This window comes from Trifolium pratense, linkage group LG4 (genome assembly GCF_020283565.1).
Source record: "Trifolium pratense cultivar HEN17-A07 linkage group LG4, ARS_RC_1.1, whole genome shotgun sequence".
NCBI classification, from domain to species: Eukaryota; Viridiplantae; Streptophyta; class Magnoliopsida; order Fabales; family Fabaceae; genus Trifolium; species Trifolium pratense.
The window spans coordinates 15393150-15415085 of NC_060062.1; the positions used below are offsets into that span (position 1 = coordinate 15393150).

The 21936-nt window shown below is 33.6% G+C and overlaps 2 protein-coding genes across 2 annotated transcripts; one reads left to right on the forward strand and one right to left on the reverse strand.

Moving 5' to 3' along the window:
• Positions 1-4926: 4926 nt before the first annotated feature.
• On the reverse strand, positions 4927-6309 carry LOC123922164. The gene has a single exon (XM_045974910.1). It carries the CDS (start codon positions 6307-6309, stop codon positions 4927-4929), a length of 1383 nt encoding a protein of 460 aa, XP_045830866.1.
• A 4197-nt stretch (positions 6310-10506) lies between these two features.
• LOC123881693 (cytochrome P450 94C1-like) lies at positions 10507-12494 on the forward strand. Its single transcript, XM_045930416.1, has one exon. It carries the CDS (start codon positions 10634-10636, stop codon positions 12206-12208), a length of 1575 nt encoding a protein of 524 aa, XP_045786372.1. The 5' UTR covers positions 10507-10633; the 3' UTR covers positions 12209-12494.
• The last annotated feature ends 9442 nt before the right edge of the window (positions 12495-21936 follow it).

Here is a 21936-nt window from a genome sequence, read left to right on the forward strand (position 1 = left end):
AGATACATGGAAGTATGAACCAGAGAGTGTTTGTGAGAAGATGTTTAGCGAGAAAGAATAGAAAACCTAGGGTTAGAATTAGGTTTGGTATTAGGGTTAGTGAACGAGGCTTTGATTTTAGGGTTAGCATAGGTTGTCAATTTATAAAGATGGAAGATATTGTTTATTGCATTTGTTAGTAATAGTGTAGTTTTTCATAGTTTCTCAATTGATAGGTTCAGTAAACCTAGCAAGTTAGCACTAAATTCATTGCATCACACACTCCTTATCTTCTGGTGTTAAACACATTTAGTAAGAATATTATGACCTTCTAATTCGTTATCCATCTTACGGCTAAGTTTAGAGCTTTCAAATGGGCCTGCCTCCGCCCAATTATTATTTGGCTACGCATTAATGAGTCCGGCTTGGCCCGTGTGGGCTAATGGGCCATCCCGACCCATTTCATTTTTTTGTTTATTTATTTTTTATGTAAGTGTAAATAATTTTTATATCAACACTAAGGGCCCGTTTGGCCTAGCTTATTTTTGAGCTTATGCAATTTTTATGTATTATTATAATTTTGTCAATGTAGTTTATGATAAAATAACTTATAAAAATACAATTTTGACTAGTGTGAACTTATTTTTTTTTTTTTATCAAAAATGAAGAGCATGGCATCATAGTAATTCATCGACATCCCAACTATGTTGGCACCTCAATGCACTACCACTCCTCTACCATCTCACCAAAAGTATTATTAGAATGAAAAAACAAAAGAAAGGGTGGGGGGGGCATAAACCAAACCCACCAAAACAAGATTAGCGAAAGCGATAATTAGACAAACCAACTCTATCTCTAAAGAAACTCTCTCTAGAGCAACTTGGTAATTGATCCCACCAGACTAACCCATCAACAAAAAAACCCGCATTAGCTAATTTGTCCGCACAAGTATTTCCTTCTCTATAAATATGAAAAAATCTAAAACGAAAATTTCTAACGATATGAAGACAATTTTTCCATTTAACCTTCAGCTTCCAAGGGACCACATTCACATTAGTGAAAGCTTGAATTAAGAGGATAGAGTCACATTCAAGCCAAAGACAGGTCCATCCTTTAGCAGAAGCAAATTCAATAGCATAAATTGCAGCGCAAATTTCAGCATAAAGAGAGGTTGCAACACCAATGTTAGCCGAAAATGCACCTAAAAAAGTACCAAGATGGTCTCTAAAGATGCCACCACAAGAAGAAATACCTGGAGAACCTCTAGAGGCTCCATCAGTATTGCACTTCACCCAAAAACTAGGAGGCATGATCCAATTGACTTGTTTAATAGATGGCGGAGGGGGAGGATGACAATCAACACCAAAATGCTTGAGGACAGAAAATTCTTTTATAGATGAGTACATGTGACCTTTGGAATAATGAGCTGCTTGATGAATAAGACTTTTTACATAGATCAGATCACGAGAAAAATAGGGATAAATGTCATTAAATCTGACATTGTTCCTGCATTTCCAGACCTTCCACAAAATATTGACAATGGCTGCAATAATGAGATCATGTAATTGAGGACTCCAACCTTTGTTACATATGCCAAGAAGGGAATCAAAATTTGAGAGATCAAGCGGCATGCCTAGCAAAGAAGATAACCAGTTCCAATACTGCATTATAAAGGGGCAGCGCAAGAACAAATGAGTAACAGTTTCGTAACTACTTCCACAAAGACTGCAACAAGAAACAATCGTGAGGCCTCTTTTGATCAAGTTATCATCAGTGGCAATAACATTGTGCATAATTCTCCAAGCAACTAAAGATCTAGAAGGAGGAATAAAAAGTTTCCAGATGAACTTGGTCCAACCTATACATTGAGGGGGCTGCATATCACAAGAATATGCAAGTTTAAAAGTCAATTCTCCAGAGATAGAATCTTCCCAAACTAATTCGTCTGGTTCCGGTATGGATGGGAGAGAAAGAGCATGAATATCGCAAGTAATAATAGGAAATTGTTGTTTAAAAATTTCAGGTAAAGCCCAAACTTGATTATGAACGACTTCTGCAACTTTGGCATTCACCAGATGCGAAATAGGATTAGGAAGTGGCTCCAAAATTAAGTCTTTTAATTTGTAACCAAGCCAATTATCATTCCAAAATGAAGTAGATAAACCGTTACCAATTTGCCAAATACTATATCACGAACCAAATGTAAAACATTTTTCAAACTTGACCAAATAGACGATGAAATCGCATGATTGATGGGGCTAGAATTACGAAAAAATCTGGTTTTAAGAGTGATAGCCCATTGTTTGTCAGATTTAATCAAGTCCCAACAAAGTTTAAGACAACCAGCTTTGTTCATGTCTTTTAGTTTTCTCAACCCAAGACCACCAGCTGAAGTAGGAGTACAAACTTTGTCCCAAGACAGAGTGACCAATTTCTTCTTATCTACACTACCAGACCAAATAAAATTTCTAATACAACGATCCATCTGCTTAATCAAACCTTTAGGCCAGGAATAGACCTTGAAGCTATAAGTCAACATGCCATGAATCACAGAATTAACAAGTTGAACTCTTCCCATCATAGACAAAGAATGACCCTTCCAAGAAGCTAGTTTAGATTTGACTCTATCTGCTAAAGCCTGAAGATGAATGTTTTTAGGCTTCCCTTTAAAGATAGGAACTCCAAGATAGTCAAGAGGTAATGAACCCAAAGAAAATCCAAGAGTATTGGACAAAATATTTAATCTGGTAGGACTAATAGAGCCTCCATAAAGTTTGCTCTTATGAGGACTAACCCTCTGGCCCGAGTTAGCACCATATTCTTCCAACAAATCATGAATGTTTCTAGCATTTTTTTTAGTAGCTTTACAAAAAATCATCAAGTCATCAGCAAAAAAAGAGTGGCTAGGAAGAATAGTTCTACCTGAAGTAATGCAACTTAACTTGTTATCATCCACAAGAAGAGAAAGATGTCTGCTCAACACTTCTTCTGCAATACAAAAAAGAAGAGGGGATAAGGGATCCCCTTGTCTGACTCCTCTAGAACAGCCGAAAAAGCCAACAGTTTTACCATTAACCAAGAGAGACAATTTTGCAGAATGAAGAATAATGGAAATCCAAGAACAAAATTTATGATTAAAGCCAAAAGCCTGTAGTACTTTGAGAAGGAAACTCCAATCTAAAGTATCAAAAGCCTTTTTAATGTCTATTTTCATAGCCATATTACCACCGAAAGATTTTTTGTCCAACATGTTAATGGCCTCGGAGGCAATACAAATGCATTCATAAATATGTCTTCCTTGTACAAACCCTCTTTGATGTTCTGAAACAATTTTAGGAGCAATCACTGCAAGTCTGTCCGCCAAAATTTTTGTAATAATTTTGAATTGAAAATTTGCCACCGCGATTGGTCTAAAATTTTCAATAGTATCCGCACCTGGAAATTTAGGAACAAGAGCCACATGACTTGAATTCAGATTGGGTAAAATCCAACCTTGACTAAAGAATTGAGTGACCGAGGCCACAACATCACTGCCAACAATATCCCAATAATTTTGAAAAAAACATCCCCCAAAACCATCAGGGCCGGGTGAAGAAGAACCATCCATATTAAAAACAGCTTGCTTAACTTCTTCAAAAGAAGGAATTTTGGTCATCATATCATTATCTGCAACAGTTATAAGATGAGGTATAGTGCGCTCAATAATATCAGTAGGAGCACAATTATTGTTACTAGCAAATAATTCTTTGTAAAAATTTAACACATGATGTTCAATATCATTAATGTCCTCAATGTAATTATCCCCTGCCTTGAGTCTAATTATTCTATTTGATATATGCCTTATTTTAGTGAGCTTATGAAAATAACCAGTGTTTCTATCCCCCTCAACAAACCACTTGGACCTGGACTTATCTCTCCAAAAATGTTCCTGCACTCTTAAAGCATCATTCAGACTAACTTGAGCAAGTTTTTCTTCTTCACCTAAAGCATCCGTGTAACCAGAATCATTAATAATTTGTTGAATAGAATCAACCTTAGCAACAACATTTGTCACTTTGGTGTTCACATCACCAAAAACATCTTTATTCCAAGATTTAAGAATAGGTTTCAAAGATTTCAATTTTGCTTGCAAAATAAACATTGGACAACCAACAACATCTTTTTTCCAATGCTCAGATATAACACGCTTACAATCATCATGAGACATCCACATACTTTGAAACTTAAATGAAGATGGAAAAGTTTGAACATCAGAATCAAAATTAAAAAGAAGAGGGTGATGATCAGATTGAACCTTAGGAAGAGTACAACAAGAGACAAAATTCCAAGTGTCAATCCACATAGAGTTGCAAATGACTCTATCCAAACGAAGAGCTGCATAAGCAGGACCTCTCCTAGCATTGGCCCAAGTGAACTGGTTACCGAGAGTATCAAGATGAATAAGATGATTAGAATTGGTCCAATTAGAGAATTCATCACAAGAAGTTTTATTAGGTAGACATCTGCCATATTTTTCATGAGCACCTAAAACAGCATTAAAATCACCAATCATGCACCAAGGGCCAACAAAACGAAATTGAAGGGAATTAAGCTCCGACCATAGTTTTCTCCTATTCACATGGGAGGTACTAGCATAGATTGCAGCAATATAACATGTTTGTTGATCAAAAGTAAGAGAGAAAGCCACGTGTTGTTCTGACAACTGAAGCACCAAGGGATCAATATTGAGGTCACAAAACCCCCAAAGATTAGGAATACCGTGTCTTTCAAAGTTGAGAGCAAATCTTTTAAGATTGAGAGGTCTCAAAAAATCACCAGGAAATTGAGCATAAGATATCATAGGTTCAGATATAAAAATAATATTCGGTTTATGCTTTAAGCATAAATTTTTTAAAACTAACCTTGTGTCAAGGTTTCCAATGCCTCTGGCATTCCAATATAGAATCTTCATAAAGAATTAAGTTGGCTACCCGTCCTAGACCGGGTGTGTAAATCAGGTTTAGGAGTATATTTTTTATTTTTACCCCTACCTTTCTTTGAGGTTACAACAGTGTATTCCCCTCCTTCATCATGTGAATCGTCAACTTCATCTGCCCATGATGATGGATTCTTATCTAATTGGCGGTCTTTCTCATGAACAACTGGAATGTCCCTTGTTTGCTCTACTATCCGAGGATTCAGAATTTCATGATGTTGTGCATGATCCACAGTGACATCCACATTTTTGTCATTTTCTGCATGCTTCACAATCATGTCAGCATGATTTCCATTATCTGCACGCATCTCCTTATTCATTATAGGTTCTACAAAAGTGTCTTTCACCACTTCCGCATTCTCTTGATCAGATTCGGGATGTAAAGATTCATAATCAGAGATTTCTTCATTTATTTTCTCATTGTCCTGAACAGGCTCATTGTTCTTATTTTTCTGCTTCGGGACAAATTTTGGAGTAGGTTTGTTAGGAACAACCTTCTCCACATTTTTCTTTTGGTCCTTTGCCTTGTTGTTAACGTTTCTACACTTGTCAATAGAATGGCCAATGCAGCAACAGTGTTCACAAAAATATGGCAAGTTTTCATAATCTATGTCAACAAAGAAGGCATAGCCTTCCCTTTCAACAAGAATCTGATAATGCAGCTCCTCAGCAAGATTCACATCAACCAAAATGCGCGCAAAGTGACCCATGGTGCGCTGTTTAGTTGCTTCATCCAAAGAAAGAGGTGTACCTATTCCAGATGCAATGGAAAAAAGAGTCGTAGGCATCCAATATTCATGTGGCAGACCATAAATACGAATCCAAATTTGAGCATTAGTAACCTTCAAGTTTTCAGGTTTAAAGTCACTGGACCAAGCAGACAGACGTAACAAACCCGGCTTAAGATTCCATGTTCTGATGCTCCAAACCCGATTGAGGTCTTCACAATTTTGAAAATAAAACTCATAAAAGCCCTTCCCCAACGGAGTGATTTGCCATTTATTTACCGGAGCCCAAGCTTTGGTGAGCTTCTCGCGAATTTCATGTAAACGTAAAGGCTTATCTCCCTTAGCCATGATCAAACGGCCATGGAGATTGTTCTTGCATCTATCCAAACCCGCTTTGTAAGAATCCTCTGGAATTTTAATAGATAACCTCTTTCCTTTTAAGCACGGTTTAGGAAAGTTACCTACCGGAACGTCACAAACATTCTGTAGAGCTTGAGCAAACGATTTCCGTTGAGGCGAAAGGACATGAGCGGGCAAAGCAGTGTCATGGTAATGACCAGAGGACACATTGGCAGCAAGAATTGACCAAGGAAGATCCCTGGAACGATGGTAGATGCTGGCAGCCATTAATACACAGTCAGGAGTCACACTCTGTTACAAGCGTGAAGAGAAATTGAGCAATCTTTGCAAAGCTCAATCCAGGAAAACCTAGAGAGCCTTGACACGATTGATTCTCTAACACAATTACAGAACAGAAAAACTCCAATTGCACAATAGCAGAACCGCAAAAGCCAGAAAATGAGAAGAACCAGATAAAAACCAGAGATCTACAAACGATAAAGAACCGATAGTACCAAATCACCAACAGGAAGCGGCGGCGACCGTGGTGGCTGGACAGTATGAGAACGGCGATGGCTGAAGAACCTGGTACGGCGATGACGTTACGGCAGGGCACCGCAAACCCTCTTACTCTGTTAATCACAAAATCGCTGTCTTTGCAGCCGTTCAAACCACCGTCAAAAACAGAACACCAACTGGAAGCGGTCGTGGTGGCTGGACGGAAGCGGTCGTGGTGGCTGGACGGAAGGATAACGGCGCTGGCTCAGGTGAGGAGCGGCGGCAGAGACATCATAAATTATTTGCATAAGCTCAAAAATAAGTAGGCCAAACGGTACCTAAATATCAAGTAAGCTCGGGTTTGCTTCCTGTAAAAAAAATTGAATCAAATTAGTAAATTAGAAATTTATTTTTTTTACAACATTTTAGGTAAATATATCCCTTTTTATTAAGTTTACACATTTAATAATAATTTATCAATTAGATGATAACTTTTTATATTTTTATTGATATTATTTTTACAATAAATTGTATAAATTTGTTTATAATGGGTCGGCCCGAAGCTTATTCAGATAGCCAACTCATCTCAATTTTCATATAGGCTACATTGACTTGAGCCATAAATCCGATTGCATTTGAACTATATTTTTCAGGTCTCACCGATCCACAACCATAGATTAATGAATCAGTCAATCAACCTAGCCCTAACCCATTTTTAATAGCTCTAGTTATGTTCATCTGACACAACACTCACATTCCATTTTTAAAAATTTTAAAAAAAATTAAATAAATGTTTCCATAGTTTGACAAATTGGGGACCTACTGCCGTCGACTGGACGAGGCAACCGCAACATAAGTCTCATATCCTGCATTAAATAATAAATAAAATTAAAGTAAAAGAATAGAATTTGTCAAAATACAAAACAATTGAAAACGTGTGAAAAATATTGATAAAATTAATGTTAAAAAAAGTTTATAAACGACCATATGATGAATGAATCGGTGAAAATGTGATGTTTGTGAGGTAAGCAGTCAAGTCATAACCCAATTAAGTAGCCAAAATGTCGACATGTGATATTGAATAAATCAAAGCCATCTATCTATTTCTACACTCAAAATAAAAACGGCTGATGGTACCTTCTACAACTTGCACATCATATTTCTCTGCCTTTTTCATCAATTTGTTTATCCAACTGACGATGGCTGGCCACTTTTGTAATAATCTTATTCTTATCTATGTCTATGACTTTTTCTTTCCATGCCCCTCATTTGGTCCCCTACTATCCCTACTCATTTTGTATATATTCTTATGATTTAATCGCAGGTAGTTTTTGGTTTTCGTCCTTGTATATATATTTTTTATTTTAAACTAATTTTTGAATATACAAGTTTTTTTGGTTTTGATCTCTGACATCAAGGTCTGTTAAAAAAATGCATATTTGACAAACAGAGACTGACGGGGCAGTGTGTGACGTGGTAAGCGAGGATGATGTGTCATTCTTAGAGACCAAATCCAAAAATGAAATTGCAGAGAGGAACCAAATAAAAAAAAAAAAACAAATTGAACCCAAAAACATAATTTTCTTTTTGTTTCTCTGATCCCATAAATTGACTCATATTTCTCTAAACTCGGAAATCTGTGTTGACGGTACTAAAACTATATTTTCTTCTTCCTCCTTTCTAGAAACTTCCTTCTTCAATTTTCTTGCTTCTCTACAACCTAAAATCCCATAAAACTTTTGAATTAACAAAATATTGATTTTACTAATACACCATTTATTTTGATTTAATCAAAAGATTATATTAATTTACTAATCATCATCTTCGAAATTTGACATGATTTTTGAATCAAACAAATTTGAAGGTGCGTAAAACACAAGAAATTGAGGTTGAATTGTGTTGACTTTTTCAAATTTTCTAAGTGTTTGCATTAGTCAGATTCTGAGCTCAAGAGTAGAATCTGACTAAGGTTTTGAAAAGAGTTTCCAGCAGATAAATAAACACAAAGAGAGAAGAGAAAAATAGAGACATAAAGCAATTTTATACTAATTCATCTCACAAATCGAGAGTATAGTCAAGTGTGTGCGCGCGATATTAAATTGCAAAAAATTGGTGTATGAACATTTGGGTGCATAAATATGTTTTATTGACAGAATAAAGTCCTCAATAAATGAGCAAAACCGCCAATAAATTTAAATTTCCATCACAGATTAGTTCTGAAGGAATCAACCAACTTATTTGCGAAAATAAACCACCAGAAAGGACGGTTTTTAAATTTATTGGCGGACTGGACCGCCACTAAATGCTTTTTTTTTCTTTTCGTATATTTCAAAAATAATTGAGATCTAATGCGTGATGTACCAACAATAAATTGAGATTTGAAGTGTTGAAAACAATTTTATATTAACGGTGCATATAAATTAAATTCTTCATTTATTGTATTAAATTTGATAATGTTATTCTCAATATATAACCCCTTGGTAATAATAGTGAGATTCGCCAAATGCATATCTAATAAGGTAAATACTCTAATACTCGAGAGTTTAGCTGCGAAAAATTGAACCATACTCTTTTATATCAAATTCAATGTCAATCATCACTAAACTAACTACTGATCGAACATTTTACTAAACTATTCTACCATCAACTTATAATCAATTCAAACAAACAAAAACAGCAATTTGTGTGACGCAGATAATCCATCTAATCTAATAAAAAAACATGGGAGACACTCTAAATACAGAGAGCGTGAGAAAGCAACAATGAAAATGGTTAGGCCCACCATATGTCATCCTCCCAAACACAAACAAACTAGAAGAAGTAATAGCATCACGTGGGTGAAACAAAAAAAAAATAAAGAAAAATGTCCCAACCTTGTATCAGTGTATGAGTTGTGTGTGTGTCTGAAGCGGTGGTGTCTAAATATTTTTCGCACGCGTTACTCGTGTAAGTATGTACCTTCATATACTTGTCTCTCTCACGGCAAGTCGATTACTATGGCTTTTACGTGTCCATTTCTCAACTGTTCCACTATGTCATAATTTCTCCATTTTTTTTATATAAAAAATGTTGTTTATTTTTTTTTTAAGTTGTCTAGTGGCTAGAAAATCAACTTTATAGGTGAATAAGTGGAGTGTCATGTGTTCTAACTCAAGCTCATGCACATACATTGTGATGTCTCTACTAACTGAGCTAAGCTCGCAAGAACCACTTTTTATTCAGCAATTTAATGACTAGATTTTATACGATATATAAATGTTTTGCTAACAAGCGTTTTCTGAGCAATCTTTAACCTCCTAGATAGTAACTTTTATGAAAATTATTGTTTAACTTTTTAAATAAATATTTTTTTAAATTAAATGCTTAAAGAGTATTTTAGAAGCACTTGTCAGCATTTTTCCATATAGGTAGAGAATTCAAATTTTTTAAATTTTATTGAAGGAGACTCTGACTCTTCTAATAATTTTGTTTTACAAATTTCTAATAATATTTTTAATAGCTATTTTTTTATATATAAGCAAAATTCTTTTGTTTTGCACATATTAACAAATTTGTTAATTTTATGAAATTATTGTTTACGATGCATAAATTTGCATTGGAATAATTTAGATGTTAAGAAGTAGAATAATTAATTAACGTACTTTTAGAAAAATGGATCATGTTAAATCGTACTTTGGGAGTCGGGACACTTGCTAAGCAAACTAAAGAAAAACAAATTAAAGAAAAAATTAATGATAGAAAGATAACATTTTATACTTTTAATTAAGATATTAAATCCATAACTTTCGAGATAAAACTTTCATATGCTTATCCTGAGACACTGTTTAATAACATCGGAGCGAGTATTAATCATGATGATTGTTTACCTCAAGGAGGACTACCCCACTATATATAATAATAATATAAAGAAAAATTCAAAACCACTGTACTTACTGAAAATGATGCTTATTTTATTTTGCCCATTGTATTGAATTAATAAATGAATAATTAATAATCTTTCTACAATAGTGACACAAACCCATTATATATATCACACCATCCCCTTCTACCTCTACATCCAAAGCTTTACCTACTCTCATCATATTTTTCAATTACAAAACATAAACAAATCGAAATGAGTTTTGATGATCAAGATTCTCTTTCTCTTCAATCAACAATGACTACTACCTTCACTTTCCTCTTCTTCTCTTTCACCCTTTTATTTTCTTTCTTCTCTCTTCTCATCTACATCTCAAGAATTAAACCATGGTGTAATTGCAACACTTGCAAAACCTACTTAACCATGACTTGGTCACACAAATTCATAAACCTTGTTGATTACTATACACATCTTCTTCAAAATTCACCAAGTGGAACAATCCATGTTCATGTTTTAGGTAACACTATAACCTCAAATCCACAAAATGTTGAATACATCCTCAAAACAAATTTCAACAACTACCCAAAAGGTAAACAATTTTCCACAATTCTCGGCGATCTTCTTGGTCGTGGTATCTTCAACGTGGACGGTGACTCGTGGAGGTTTCAGCGGAAAATGGCGTCTCTTGAACTTGGTAGCGTAACAATTCGCTCCCATGCTTTCAATCTTGTCACAGAAGAAATCAAAACAAGGCTTATTCCTCTGATTTCTTCTGTTACAAAAGACAAAACCGTGAAGACTGACACAAAACAACCCAAAGCAGACAATATCTCGAAAAACGAAGGTCTTGTTTTGGACATGCAAGATATTCTAAGAAGATTCTCATTTGACAACATTTGCAAATTCTCTTTTGGGTTAGACCCATGTTGTCTTGTTCCATCACTTCCAATTTCAAATCTTGCTAATGCTTTTGATTTATCTTCAAAGCTTTCAGCTCAAAGAGCAATGAATGCTTCCCCAATAATATGGAAGATGAAACGTTTTTTCAACGTTGGGTCAGAGAAGAAGCTGAAAGAAGCAATTAAAATAGTCAACGATTTAGCAAACGAGATGATAAAACAGAGACGAGAAATTGAAAATGGAATTGACTCGCGAAAAGATCTTTTATCTCGTTTCATGGGTTCTTTGAATTCAAACGACGACGAATATTTAAGAGATATTGTCGTTAGTTTTCTTTTAGCTGGTCGTGACACTGTTGCTTCCGCGTTAACCGGTTTTTTTATTTTATTGTCAAAAAACCCGGAAGTCGAAAATAAGATTCGGGTTGAGTTAGATAGGATAATGAACCCGGTTCAAGAGTGTGCTACTTTTGAACAAACACGTGAAATGCATTATCTTAATGGAGCTATTCATGAGAGTATGAGGCTTTTTCCACCGGTTCAGTTTGATTCAAAGTTTGCATCGGAAGATGATGTGTTGCCTGATGGAACTTTTATAAAAAAGGGAAGTCGGGTAACTTATCACCCGTATGCTATGGGTCGGATGGAGAAAATTTGGGGACCAGATTGTTTAGAATTTAAACCGGAAAGATGGTTGAGAGAAGGTGTGTTTGTTCCAAAATGTCCTTTTAAGTATCCAGTTTTTCAAGGCGGTTCGAGGGTTTGTTTGGGAAAAGAGTTGGCTATTGTGGAGATGAAAGCTGTTGTTGCTGCATTAGTAAAACGGTTTGATGTTCGAGTTGTTGAACCAAATCAGGAGCCACAGTTTGTTCCCGGTCTAACTGCCACGTTTAGAGGTGGTTTGCCGGTTGAAGTTTATGAAAGAACATAATTTTCTAATTTTAAGATTTAGATAAGATATTAGATATGGTAAAAAAAATATGTATATTAGATTGTAGTATGACTTTATTTAGATTGCAAAAAGAGGAGGGTTATATTGACTCCAAGAGTAAGTTATAAAAGCTACTCCAAATCATGGCCTTTGATTTTAATATTTATTAATGGCTAAGATTGATTGATCATAAAACACAAAGTGAGTCTTATTTTTTTATTGTATTGAAAAATTATCAAAACATACTTTAAATAGAAGAGAATAAATTAATTATAATCATTAATTGTGAAAACAATGATTCCTCTCTTTTGCTTTTTTTTATGCATAGAAAATTAACAGCAAGAAATAAAATACAATTGCATAAAAACAAATAATTGGTCTAGACCATGAAAAAAAATGGGTACATGTTCTTGTATAAATACTAGCACAAGATGAAGGCTAAAGAGGAACAAGAACCTGCATACAGTAGAAGAAAACCATCATATATACTAGCTACACAACTCATTCTACCACCAATCAACAACAAAGAAAAAAACTAACAATAATCCACTAACCAACCCCACCACCACACCTAATCGAAACAACATAAAACAAAACACTAACACCCTCCATGAGCTAATGAGAAATTAGTTGCCACAAACATTTTCAAAAACCTGCATTTGAATTTGAACAAACGTAAAATTAGTTATTATAATTATCAATTCAAATGAAATAAAATAACAAGGACAACATATCAATAGATTAGTGATACGCCATTTCAGTGGTGTGGAATCTTGTTTTTCAGTGCGATAAAAAAATAAGTCTCAATTAATGATTATAATTAATTCATTCTATACTATTTATTTTGTACACATTTAAACTATGTTTTGATAATTTTTCAATACAACACAAAAATAAGTCTCACTTTGTGTTTTATGATCAATCAATCTTAGCCATTAATGAATATTAAAATCAAAGGTCATGATTTGGAGTAGCTTTTATAACTTACTCTTGGAGTCAATATAACCCTCCTCATATATATATATATATATATATATATATATATATATATATATATATATATATATATATATATATATATATATATATATATATATATATATATATATATATATATTGCATGTCTTGGTATCCATACTATGAGTGAAGAGAATACCATGTTGTATTATTGTCCGGCCTTTTTATTTTTGTTAACAAGATTAATTGAACATATAGAAACATAGTGAAAGAGAAAGACCCTTAAACTTAAAGTTTCAATAGAATAACAAAATTTAGAAACACAAGAGTTATAATAGAGTATATAAATTAAAGATTTGAAAAGACCACACTACCCTTACATAATAATATAATTACTATTATCTAACATCTCCCCTCAAACTCACGATGCAGTGATATGGAACATCGAGAGTTTGTCAATCAAGAAACGAAAACATTTAATAGAATGCGTCTTCGTGAACAAATCAGCAATCTGCAAGGAGGAAGAAATAAAAGGCAGAGTAATGGTGCTATGCTGAAGATGATGACGTGTAAAATGACAATCAATTTCAATGTGCTTAGTGCGTTCATGAAATATTGAGTTGTGGGCAATTTGAATGGCACTTTTGTTGTCACAATACATAAGAGTTGGTTCATAAAGAGCAACACTCATATCAGAAAGTAACCAACGCAACCAAACAATTTCAGTTGTCGTGGATGTCATAGCACGATATTCAGCTTTAGTAGAAGAGCGGGAGACAATGTCCTTCTTTTTGCTCTTCCAAGAAACGAGAGAATCTCCGAGAAAGATACAAAACCCTGTGGTAGACTTACGGTCGGTAGGATCAGCAGTCCAATCCGCATCAGAGTAAGCACGTAACTCTAAGGAAGAAGATGATGAAAACAAAATGCTTTGAAACTGAGTTCTCCGAAGATAACAAAGAATGCGAAGCACCGCTGCCCAATGCACAATAGTGGGAGAAACAACAAACCGACTCACAACATGCACTGCATAACCAAAATCAGGTCTAGTAATAGTGAGATACACCAAGCTTCCAACCAGAGTACGATACAAAGTGGGATCTGATAGAGGAACGCCATCAGATTGAACATATTTCAAATTCAACTCTAGCGGACTATCTACTGCTCGAGTATCAGATAGGCGAGCTTGCTCAAGAATGTTGGCAATATACTTGGATTAAGATAAAAGATAACCCCTAGGAGAGTAGGCAACTTCAATTCCCAAGAAATAGCGAAGAGGGTCCAAATCCTTCATCTCAAATATTTTTTCTAATTGTATTTTCAATTCATCAATTCCATCAACATCATCACATGTAATAATCATATCATCGACATATAAGGAGAGTATAATACGACCATGAGAAGTTTTCCTAACAAATAAAGCAGAATCATGATTACTAGAGCAGAATCCAAGAGATATAATCACAGTAGAGAACTTCTCAAACCAAGCTCGGGGAGCTTGTTTTAGACCATATAGAGCTTTCTTCAACTTACACACTTTCCCTGATTATGAGAAACACCTTCTGGAGGTACCATATAAACTTTCTCCTGAAGATCACCATTTAGAAAAGCATTTTTAACATGGTATCAGAGCCGGGTTAAGGACTGCAATGTCGCCATTTGACCCAGGACCACGCTAGGCGTGAGGGTGGGTGTTGAATGTGTTAGTTGTGATGTTGGAGTTTGTTTGAAGTCTCACATTGCTTAGGTTCCTAGGCGGTTAACTGTATAAATATGTGAGGGCAGCCTCACCCTATGAGCTAGCTTTTGGGGTTGAGATCTAAGCATATTTAACAGTTTTCATATAGCATTCCTGTAACAAGAATATTCTAGTTAATCAAACATATTCTACTATGAATATTTGTTTCTCCAAAGAATTTGCAAGGTTTGGAATTGTTAGAAAAAGTAATCAACAATAGCTAGCAGTGAACCGATAAGATTGAAGTTGGTAGGCTTGTCTCCCGAGAGGTCACTTGGTTGAAAACTAGTTCCATGGCATAGAGAAACTCAGTTCGAGACTCGGCACCGAGAAAGAAAAAAATATAAGTTGGTAGAAGTATCTGCAAATATTTCAACACTTAAATTATCATAAAAACGTGAAATGAGAGATTTTTAAGTTTAGAATTGCATATTTTGTAATGTTGGCTGGAGGTATGTTGTTGAGATCGTTCAAGCATTGGAGTGAGACTGTTACGAGATAACACTCATCAATGTCGTGTGGCATATTTGAATGTCGCGGGCAGCTAATAGCTGTTTGTACCAAATTTGCTATTTTGGAGGTACTGATGCCTTTATAGTTTGTTCTTATATGTAAATGTAAAACGTGTGCATTTATGTCCCCATGAGCTTAGCTCAATTGGTTGGGACATCAGCATTTTATATGCAGGAGCCAGGGTTCGAACCCTGGACACTCCACTTATCCATCTTTAAAGGTGGAATTTCAAGCCACTAGGCTACCTGACCAAAAAAAAAAAAAAAAAAACGTGTGCATTTATAGATAGAATAGGTGTCTGTTTGGATTTATTTTTGACCTTGTGAAAATATATTATGCAAATAAATAAATAAATAAATAAATAAATTTTTATGTTAATTTATAAATTTGCACTAATAAAAATTATGTTTTTATAAGCTATTTTTCATAAACTACTTTAAAAAATTTATGATAATATATAAAAATTTATTTATTGACATAAATTGTTTCGCATAAAATCAAAATTAAGTCGATCGAAACGAACTCTATATCATATCATACTGATTAGTTATCACGTGGGAGTATGGGAGTAGGTGAGAGACTGAGAGTGAAAGCCATAGTAAGAGGAATGAATCAATGAAGGATAAGAGAAATCGAATCACGTAAAATATTTGACAGCTGATTAAAGTCATATTTTCCTTTCACTAGAACTAGAAAATGTCTTCTTTTACATACACATTAATACATAGTCATGCAAATACATTATGGTTATATTTACCATCATGGTGAATATGTCAAGATGACTCACCGTAATTTTCTAAAAATTACATTTTAAATCTTTTAAAAAATTATAGTGAGTTACGGTTGATTTTAGCATATTAATTATGATATCAAACATATCTATACTATAGAAGGGATCCTCTCCGGTTAACTTTTTCTGCAGTGCAATCCTAATCATTCCTTTAATTTTTGTGCTGCAGCTTTGATCATGCAATAATTAATTGAATGGTGGATAACAACACAGGACACCTTCAAGTGCCATTCCCACTGGAGACAATCTCAATCCTAATTTGTAGTTCTTTCTTCTTAAACTATCTACTTTTTTTTGGAATTGGATTGATTCGGTTCAAGAAGCAGCATGTGGAGGTTTGTAATATATGTATTTCTTTTAGGACAATTTTGATTCGGTTAGAAAAAAAATATTGTTTTATAATCTAAAGTTTTTGTAAATGCAAGAGATATTTCGATATCAATATTATTAAAACAAAAACTATATTGATATTTGTATTGGGCGGCTTCCTAGATCTTAGTGGGCTCGCCCCACCACTCAGGAGGACGACCCAAATAGGTGGACATTGGCCCTCACGTTACTCGGCTACCTGGTCAATAGTCATGTGGGCGAGGGATCCGGGAGACTCAACTCCCTCCCATATCTTGGGTGGCACGTGAGCTCCTCCTTTTACTATAGGGTTTGGACCGCCTATATATAGAGAGGCTCCAAGCTCTCTCCAAGGACAGGTTCTACATCTACACTAAACTACCATAGTTCTGCATATCTGTGGACTAGGCATTCTCATAAATAACCTTAGCAAGAACAATCTTAATTATGATAACAGAGAAAAGGATGAAAATATGTACGATATGGATATGGTAGTACACATTTTCATACTCGCATATTGAAGTATGTATGGGCGTCACATATCAAAGCAAAAAAGAAAAAATACCCGCATATTGAAAAAATATATACGTACACGTTCTTATACCCATGTGGATAACAACATTTATACTTGTGTTTTATCCTATGAGTACTTAAGTATTCATACTCGTTACTCACATTTTTGTTAAAAATAAAACAATGAATTATAAAATAAGATATCATTTTAATATAATTAAAAAAAAAATCAAATATTTTAATGTTGACGCATGAAAATTATAAACAATATTATTATCAACCATATTGTGTTTGCACTATGAACAAATAAAAGTATAGCGAAATAGATAATCAGAGACACAAAAATTTATCCTGGTTCACCCTCAAGTTTGGGTTACATTCAGTCCCCACTTACGTGAGTTTATCCACTATAATCTATACCAATGTCAATATTTGTGCAACTAGCACCAGCTAATACACCTTGGTCACTGCTGATTTCTCAAGGCATACTCAAACAATTATTACAAATTGTCTTGAGCAAGATCTTACAAATGATTCAGTGGCAAACCCACCGCCCGGGCACTTGCCATCACTCTGGTAAAAAAATTGATATTTTAGGGGTTAGTTTATGGCAAAATTGAGATTTTTTTTGTTCAAAACTGAGATTTTTTAGTGCAAAACTAAGATTTTTGTTTAAATTAAAATTTTGCCCAGACTTTATAAATTTTCTGGCTCCGCCACTGAAATGATTTGTAAAGGGGTTTGGATCTAAGCTTATACAAAACTCAAACTGTTTGAGAAGCTTATAGGTAAATTACACTCAGTATACTCGATAAAATATTGATCCTAATATTTTTCTAGAGAGCTAGGAGTATGAGTGCAAAAAGAAGAGTTTGATTGCTTGAGATAAAATAAGTATAAATGTTTTTGTGCTTGAAACTCTTTCTCTTCAATTGCAACTAAATGTGTTATTTATAGATGGAGATGTTCTTTTGTTGCTTGGGCATCAGACATATCTGTTGTGAGTGAAGAAATAACTGTTGTGCATCTTTCAAATCAGTCCATAAAAATATGTCGCTTAAGTGAGTCTACGAGAACGTTCTTCCATTGGTCTCTGACTTTGGGACTGCAAAGATGCAGAGATAATATTGTGGCATCTTCCATGGAGCTTCTATGATGATATAGTTGTTGTGCTTGAGTGTAAAGAAGTTTAGGACAACTCATGATGAGTTTGCAACTTGTTCTTGTGTGCAAAAATCTGGGAAATCATTCTCTGAATACTGAAAAACGTTCTTCTAATATGGAAGAGTTTTAACAAACGTGATTAATGACTTGTTGCAAGTTGTCTTGAAGTTGTAAATGTTCAGAAGAGATGTAGAATAGCTCATGTCCATGTCTTGCAAGTACAAATGATATTATCTTTTAAGACTTTGCATAGGAGAATGTTGCTAAGTATCAATCATGTTTGTACCAGTTGGTGCTTTGCAAGTTGTTCTGGATTTGTTGTTGTAATCTTATTAGTCTAAATAAAATCTCAATAGTTGCTTTGGGAGAACATGAGGTCTTGATATAAGATATGAACTTATGATTCCTTAAAATGACATTAAAGAGAAGCTTCTCTTCCCAAAATTGATTTCTTACCTTAAATGACTTATTTCCACTGTTATGATCCTTGAAATAACTCTCATATAAAAGTTTATTCTTGTCTTGTTCCAAGTTGATTTATGGAAAAGTGATTGTTCTTGGACACACAAACTTGGGAGAACATTATGTCATGTTCTGAGAATGTTCTACACCGAGACTTTTCCTTAATATGCACTCTTATTTTTTCTTTGTGATCGTGAAACATCAAGAATTTAATCCAATGTATCTGTCTTATATTAAATCACTCAAAAACATTTGTTAAATCACAAAAATATCATAATCAATTAAAAATTAATTGAAGATATTGGTTATCTTTAAAACATTAAATTAATTATTTTTTTACCACTAGTATTCTACCCACTGGAATGCCTAATCTGGTTCGACAGTTTGTTCTAGCATCTTGTGGTTCCACTGTTATGATCCTTGAAATAACTCTCATATAAAAGTTTATTCTTGTCTTGTTCCAAGTTGATTCATGGAAAAGTGATTGTTCTTGAACACGCAAACTTGGGATAACATTATATAATGTTTTGAGAATGTTCTACACTGAGACTTTTCCTTAATATGCGCGTTCTTATTTTTTCTTTGTGATTGTGAAACATCATGAATTTAATCCAATGTATCTCTCTTATACTAAATCACTCAAAAACATTTGTTAAATCACAAAAAGATAAGAACCAATTAAAATTTAATTGAAGATATTGGTTATCTTTAAAACATTAAATTAATTATTTTCTTACCATCACTATCCTGTCCACTGAACTGCCTAATCTGATTCGAGAGTTAGTTATAGTATCTCGTGGTTTCGTCCCCCTTCCAATCGCAGTTGCGGCCCAAACCAATGTGTTTGGTTCGGAATCATTTTTGAAAAACACTAAAAACTGAACATAACCGAACCAATCGAGAGTTCATTGGTTCGAATATTGGATTCACTCAAAACCAATCCAAAACGGTCCAATTACACCTCTAGTTGCGGGGAATCAAACTGTGATCCTCCCTACCAAGTTCAGAGTTAATTGCCACTAGACCAACTAACTAACCATATGTAACATTATATTATAATTTTGTTGTCTCAATACTCCCTACTTTCAATGACGGATCCATAAATTTTGATATGTGAGGTCAAAGTTGTTCTAGACTAGCTGAAGCTCGAGCACTATAAAGACTTGATCACGAGTGAAGGTATATGGCTCTAATACATGTTATCAAGAATTGGATAAATGACACGCAAGATATATTTGTGACTCTTTTCTTGCACATTGGATAAATAGGCTATTTTCACCCGCTAATTATAAAATATGATCTCAATTGAAATGTATGTAGCAATGGCAGGCGCGGCAAATTAAAATACACGGTGGAGAATGGATTATAGCCTCGTTTTAAATAGCTTGATTAACTAGTAGCTAGCATTGTACTGTAACTAAAAACCTCTAATATTAAATACTTCAAGGTTAATTGGTCCTGGTTCATTCATATATATATATTTAACAAAGATGCGTGGTGTTGTTGATGTATATGCATCCCACGAGTCCATCATTTTCCTCGTTCCTATCTTAATATTTAATTTAATTGCACCTCCTCCTATATAACAAAAATAGTATTTAAAGTTTTGGTGTTTAATTATCTGTGGCTATAAGTAGTAAAAGGGGTGCGTAGTAGGGAGAGAGCAAGCTAGCTTTTGTTTATTTTTATTCCTAAATATAAAAGACTTTTTAAAAAAATTTATAGAAATAAAAAAAGTTGATTGTAGTGTTAAATTTGTTGACAATTAATATTATTCTTACAATTTTATCTTTTAAGAGAGAGAACATATTAATTAATTTTTTATTTTAGAGGATTCATTAGAGATTGGTTGTAAAAAAAAATACATTGTAAGTAGGGGTATATTGGTAAAAAAAATAAGTAATGATTTTAGAAATTTGAAAAAGATCTTATAAAAAGTGATAAAGAAAAATCTCAAGAGGGTTTTTTCTTTTTGAAAATTAAGAGGAAGGAAAAGGATATAGATTAATATTATATATGTACAAAAAAATTAAAGTTAAATATGTTTTTACTTTCTCTAAATATATCAACTTTCATTTTTATTCTCTTTAAAATTTTCCGACAACTTTAGTCCCTAAAAACTTTCTGTTTTAAATTTTAGTCATTTTATTTTTCAAAAGTTCACATATCAAGTTTCAAATGACTTTTTTAAAAACTCATATTATTATTATAAGTTCTTATAATATCCTTAGATTAAATAGTTAAATAATTAAATTAATAATATTTTAAGGTATTAATAATAGTAATGTGTCGTGAAATAAATCATTTCAACCATGGTACATTAACTTTTGTCAAACAAGGAAATTTAAAGGACTAAAAATAAAATTTTACACGTTTAAAGGGATTGAAACATGTTTAATTAAACCGTTTGCTAAAAAAACATATTTAAACCAAAAGTTTATTATAGTTTACTAGTGATTTATTTTTGTCAAAAAATTTGATGAATAAGATGTGTTTTCTCTTGGGAACTGAATCGAGACTCTATTATTAAAAATACAAACTTCATTTTTTTATTTAAAAAAGTAAGTTCATTAATAAAATAAGATCATGTTAACTAGTGTTCCGAAATACTACTTAATTAAAAATATAAAAGAGATAACTTTTATATTGAAAATATAATTTTTTATATTTTACTAATATTAAATATACAAATTTCAAAATATTTTTACTATATTGAAGTTCCTTGTGGTTCGGAAACACTAATTAGTATATTTTCCATAAAATAAAACTAAGAATTTAGACGTAATAAAGTTAAAAAAATACGTATAACATGACGATATCAGTTAGGTTCAGTGTACTTGTAATAGTTTGTAGGAGGGAGAAACGAGATAACAACACCTTTGAAGTTTGAAGCACAAGGTTGCAAATCCTTACTTCCTTTTGCAAAATCTTTTGTTTTCTTTTTTCCGTATCTTAAAAGGTTTAACCATATATTTGGTTTTTTACGTTTATTTTAGGTTTTAATTTGGTCTCTTACGTTTAAAAATATTAATTTGGTCCCTTACGTTTATTTTAGGTTTCAAGTTAGTTATTTCCGTCAATTTTGTCACATGTGGCAGTCAATTTGCATATGTGGACTAACATGTGACACTTGGACACACCCACACGTGTACTGTTCAAACGGTGTTAGTGACAAAACTAACGGAAATGACTAACTTGAAAACTAAAATAAACGTAAGAGACCAAATTGATACTTTTTAAACG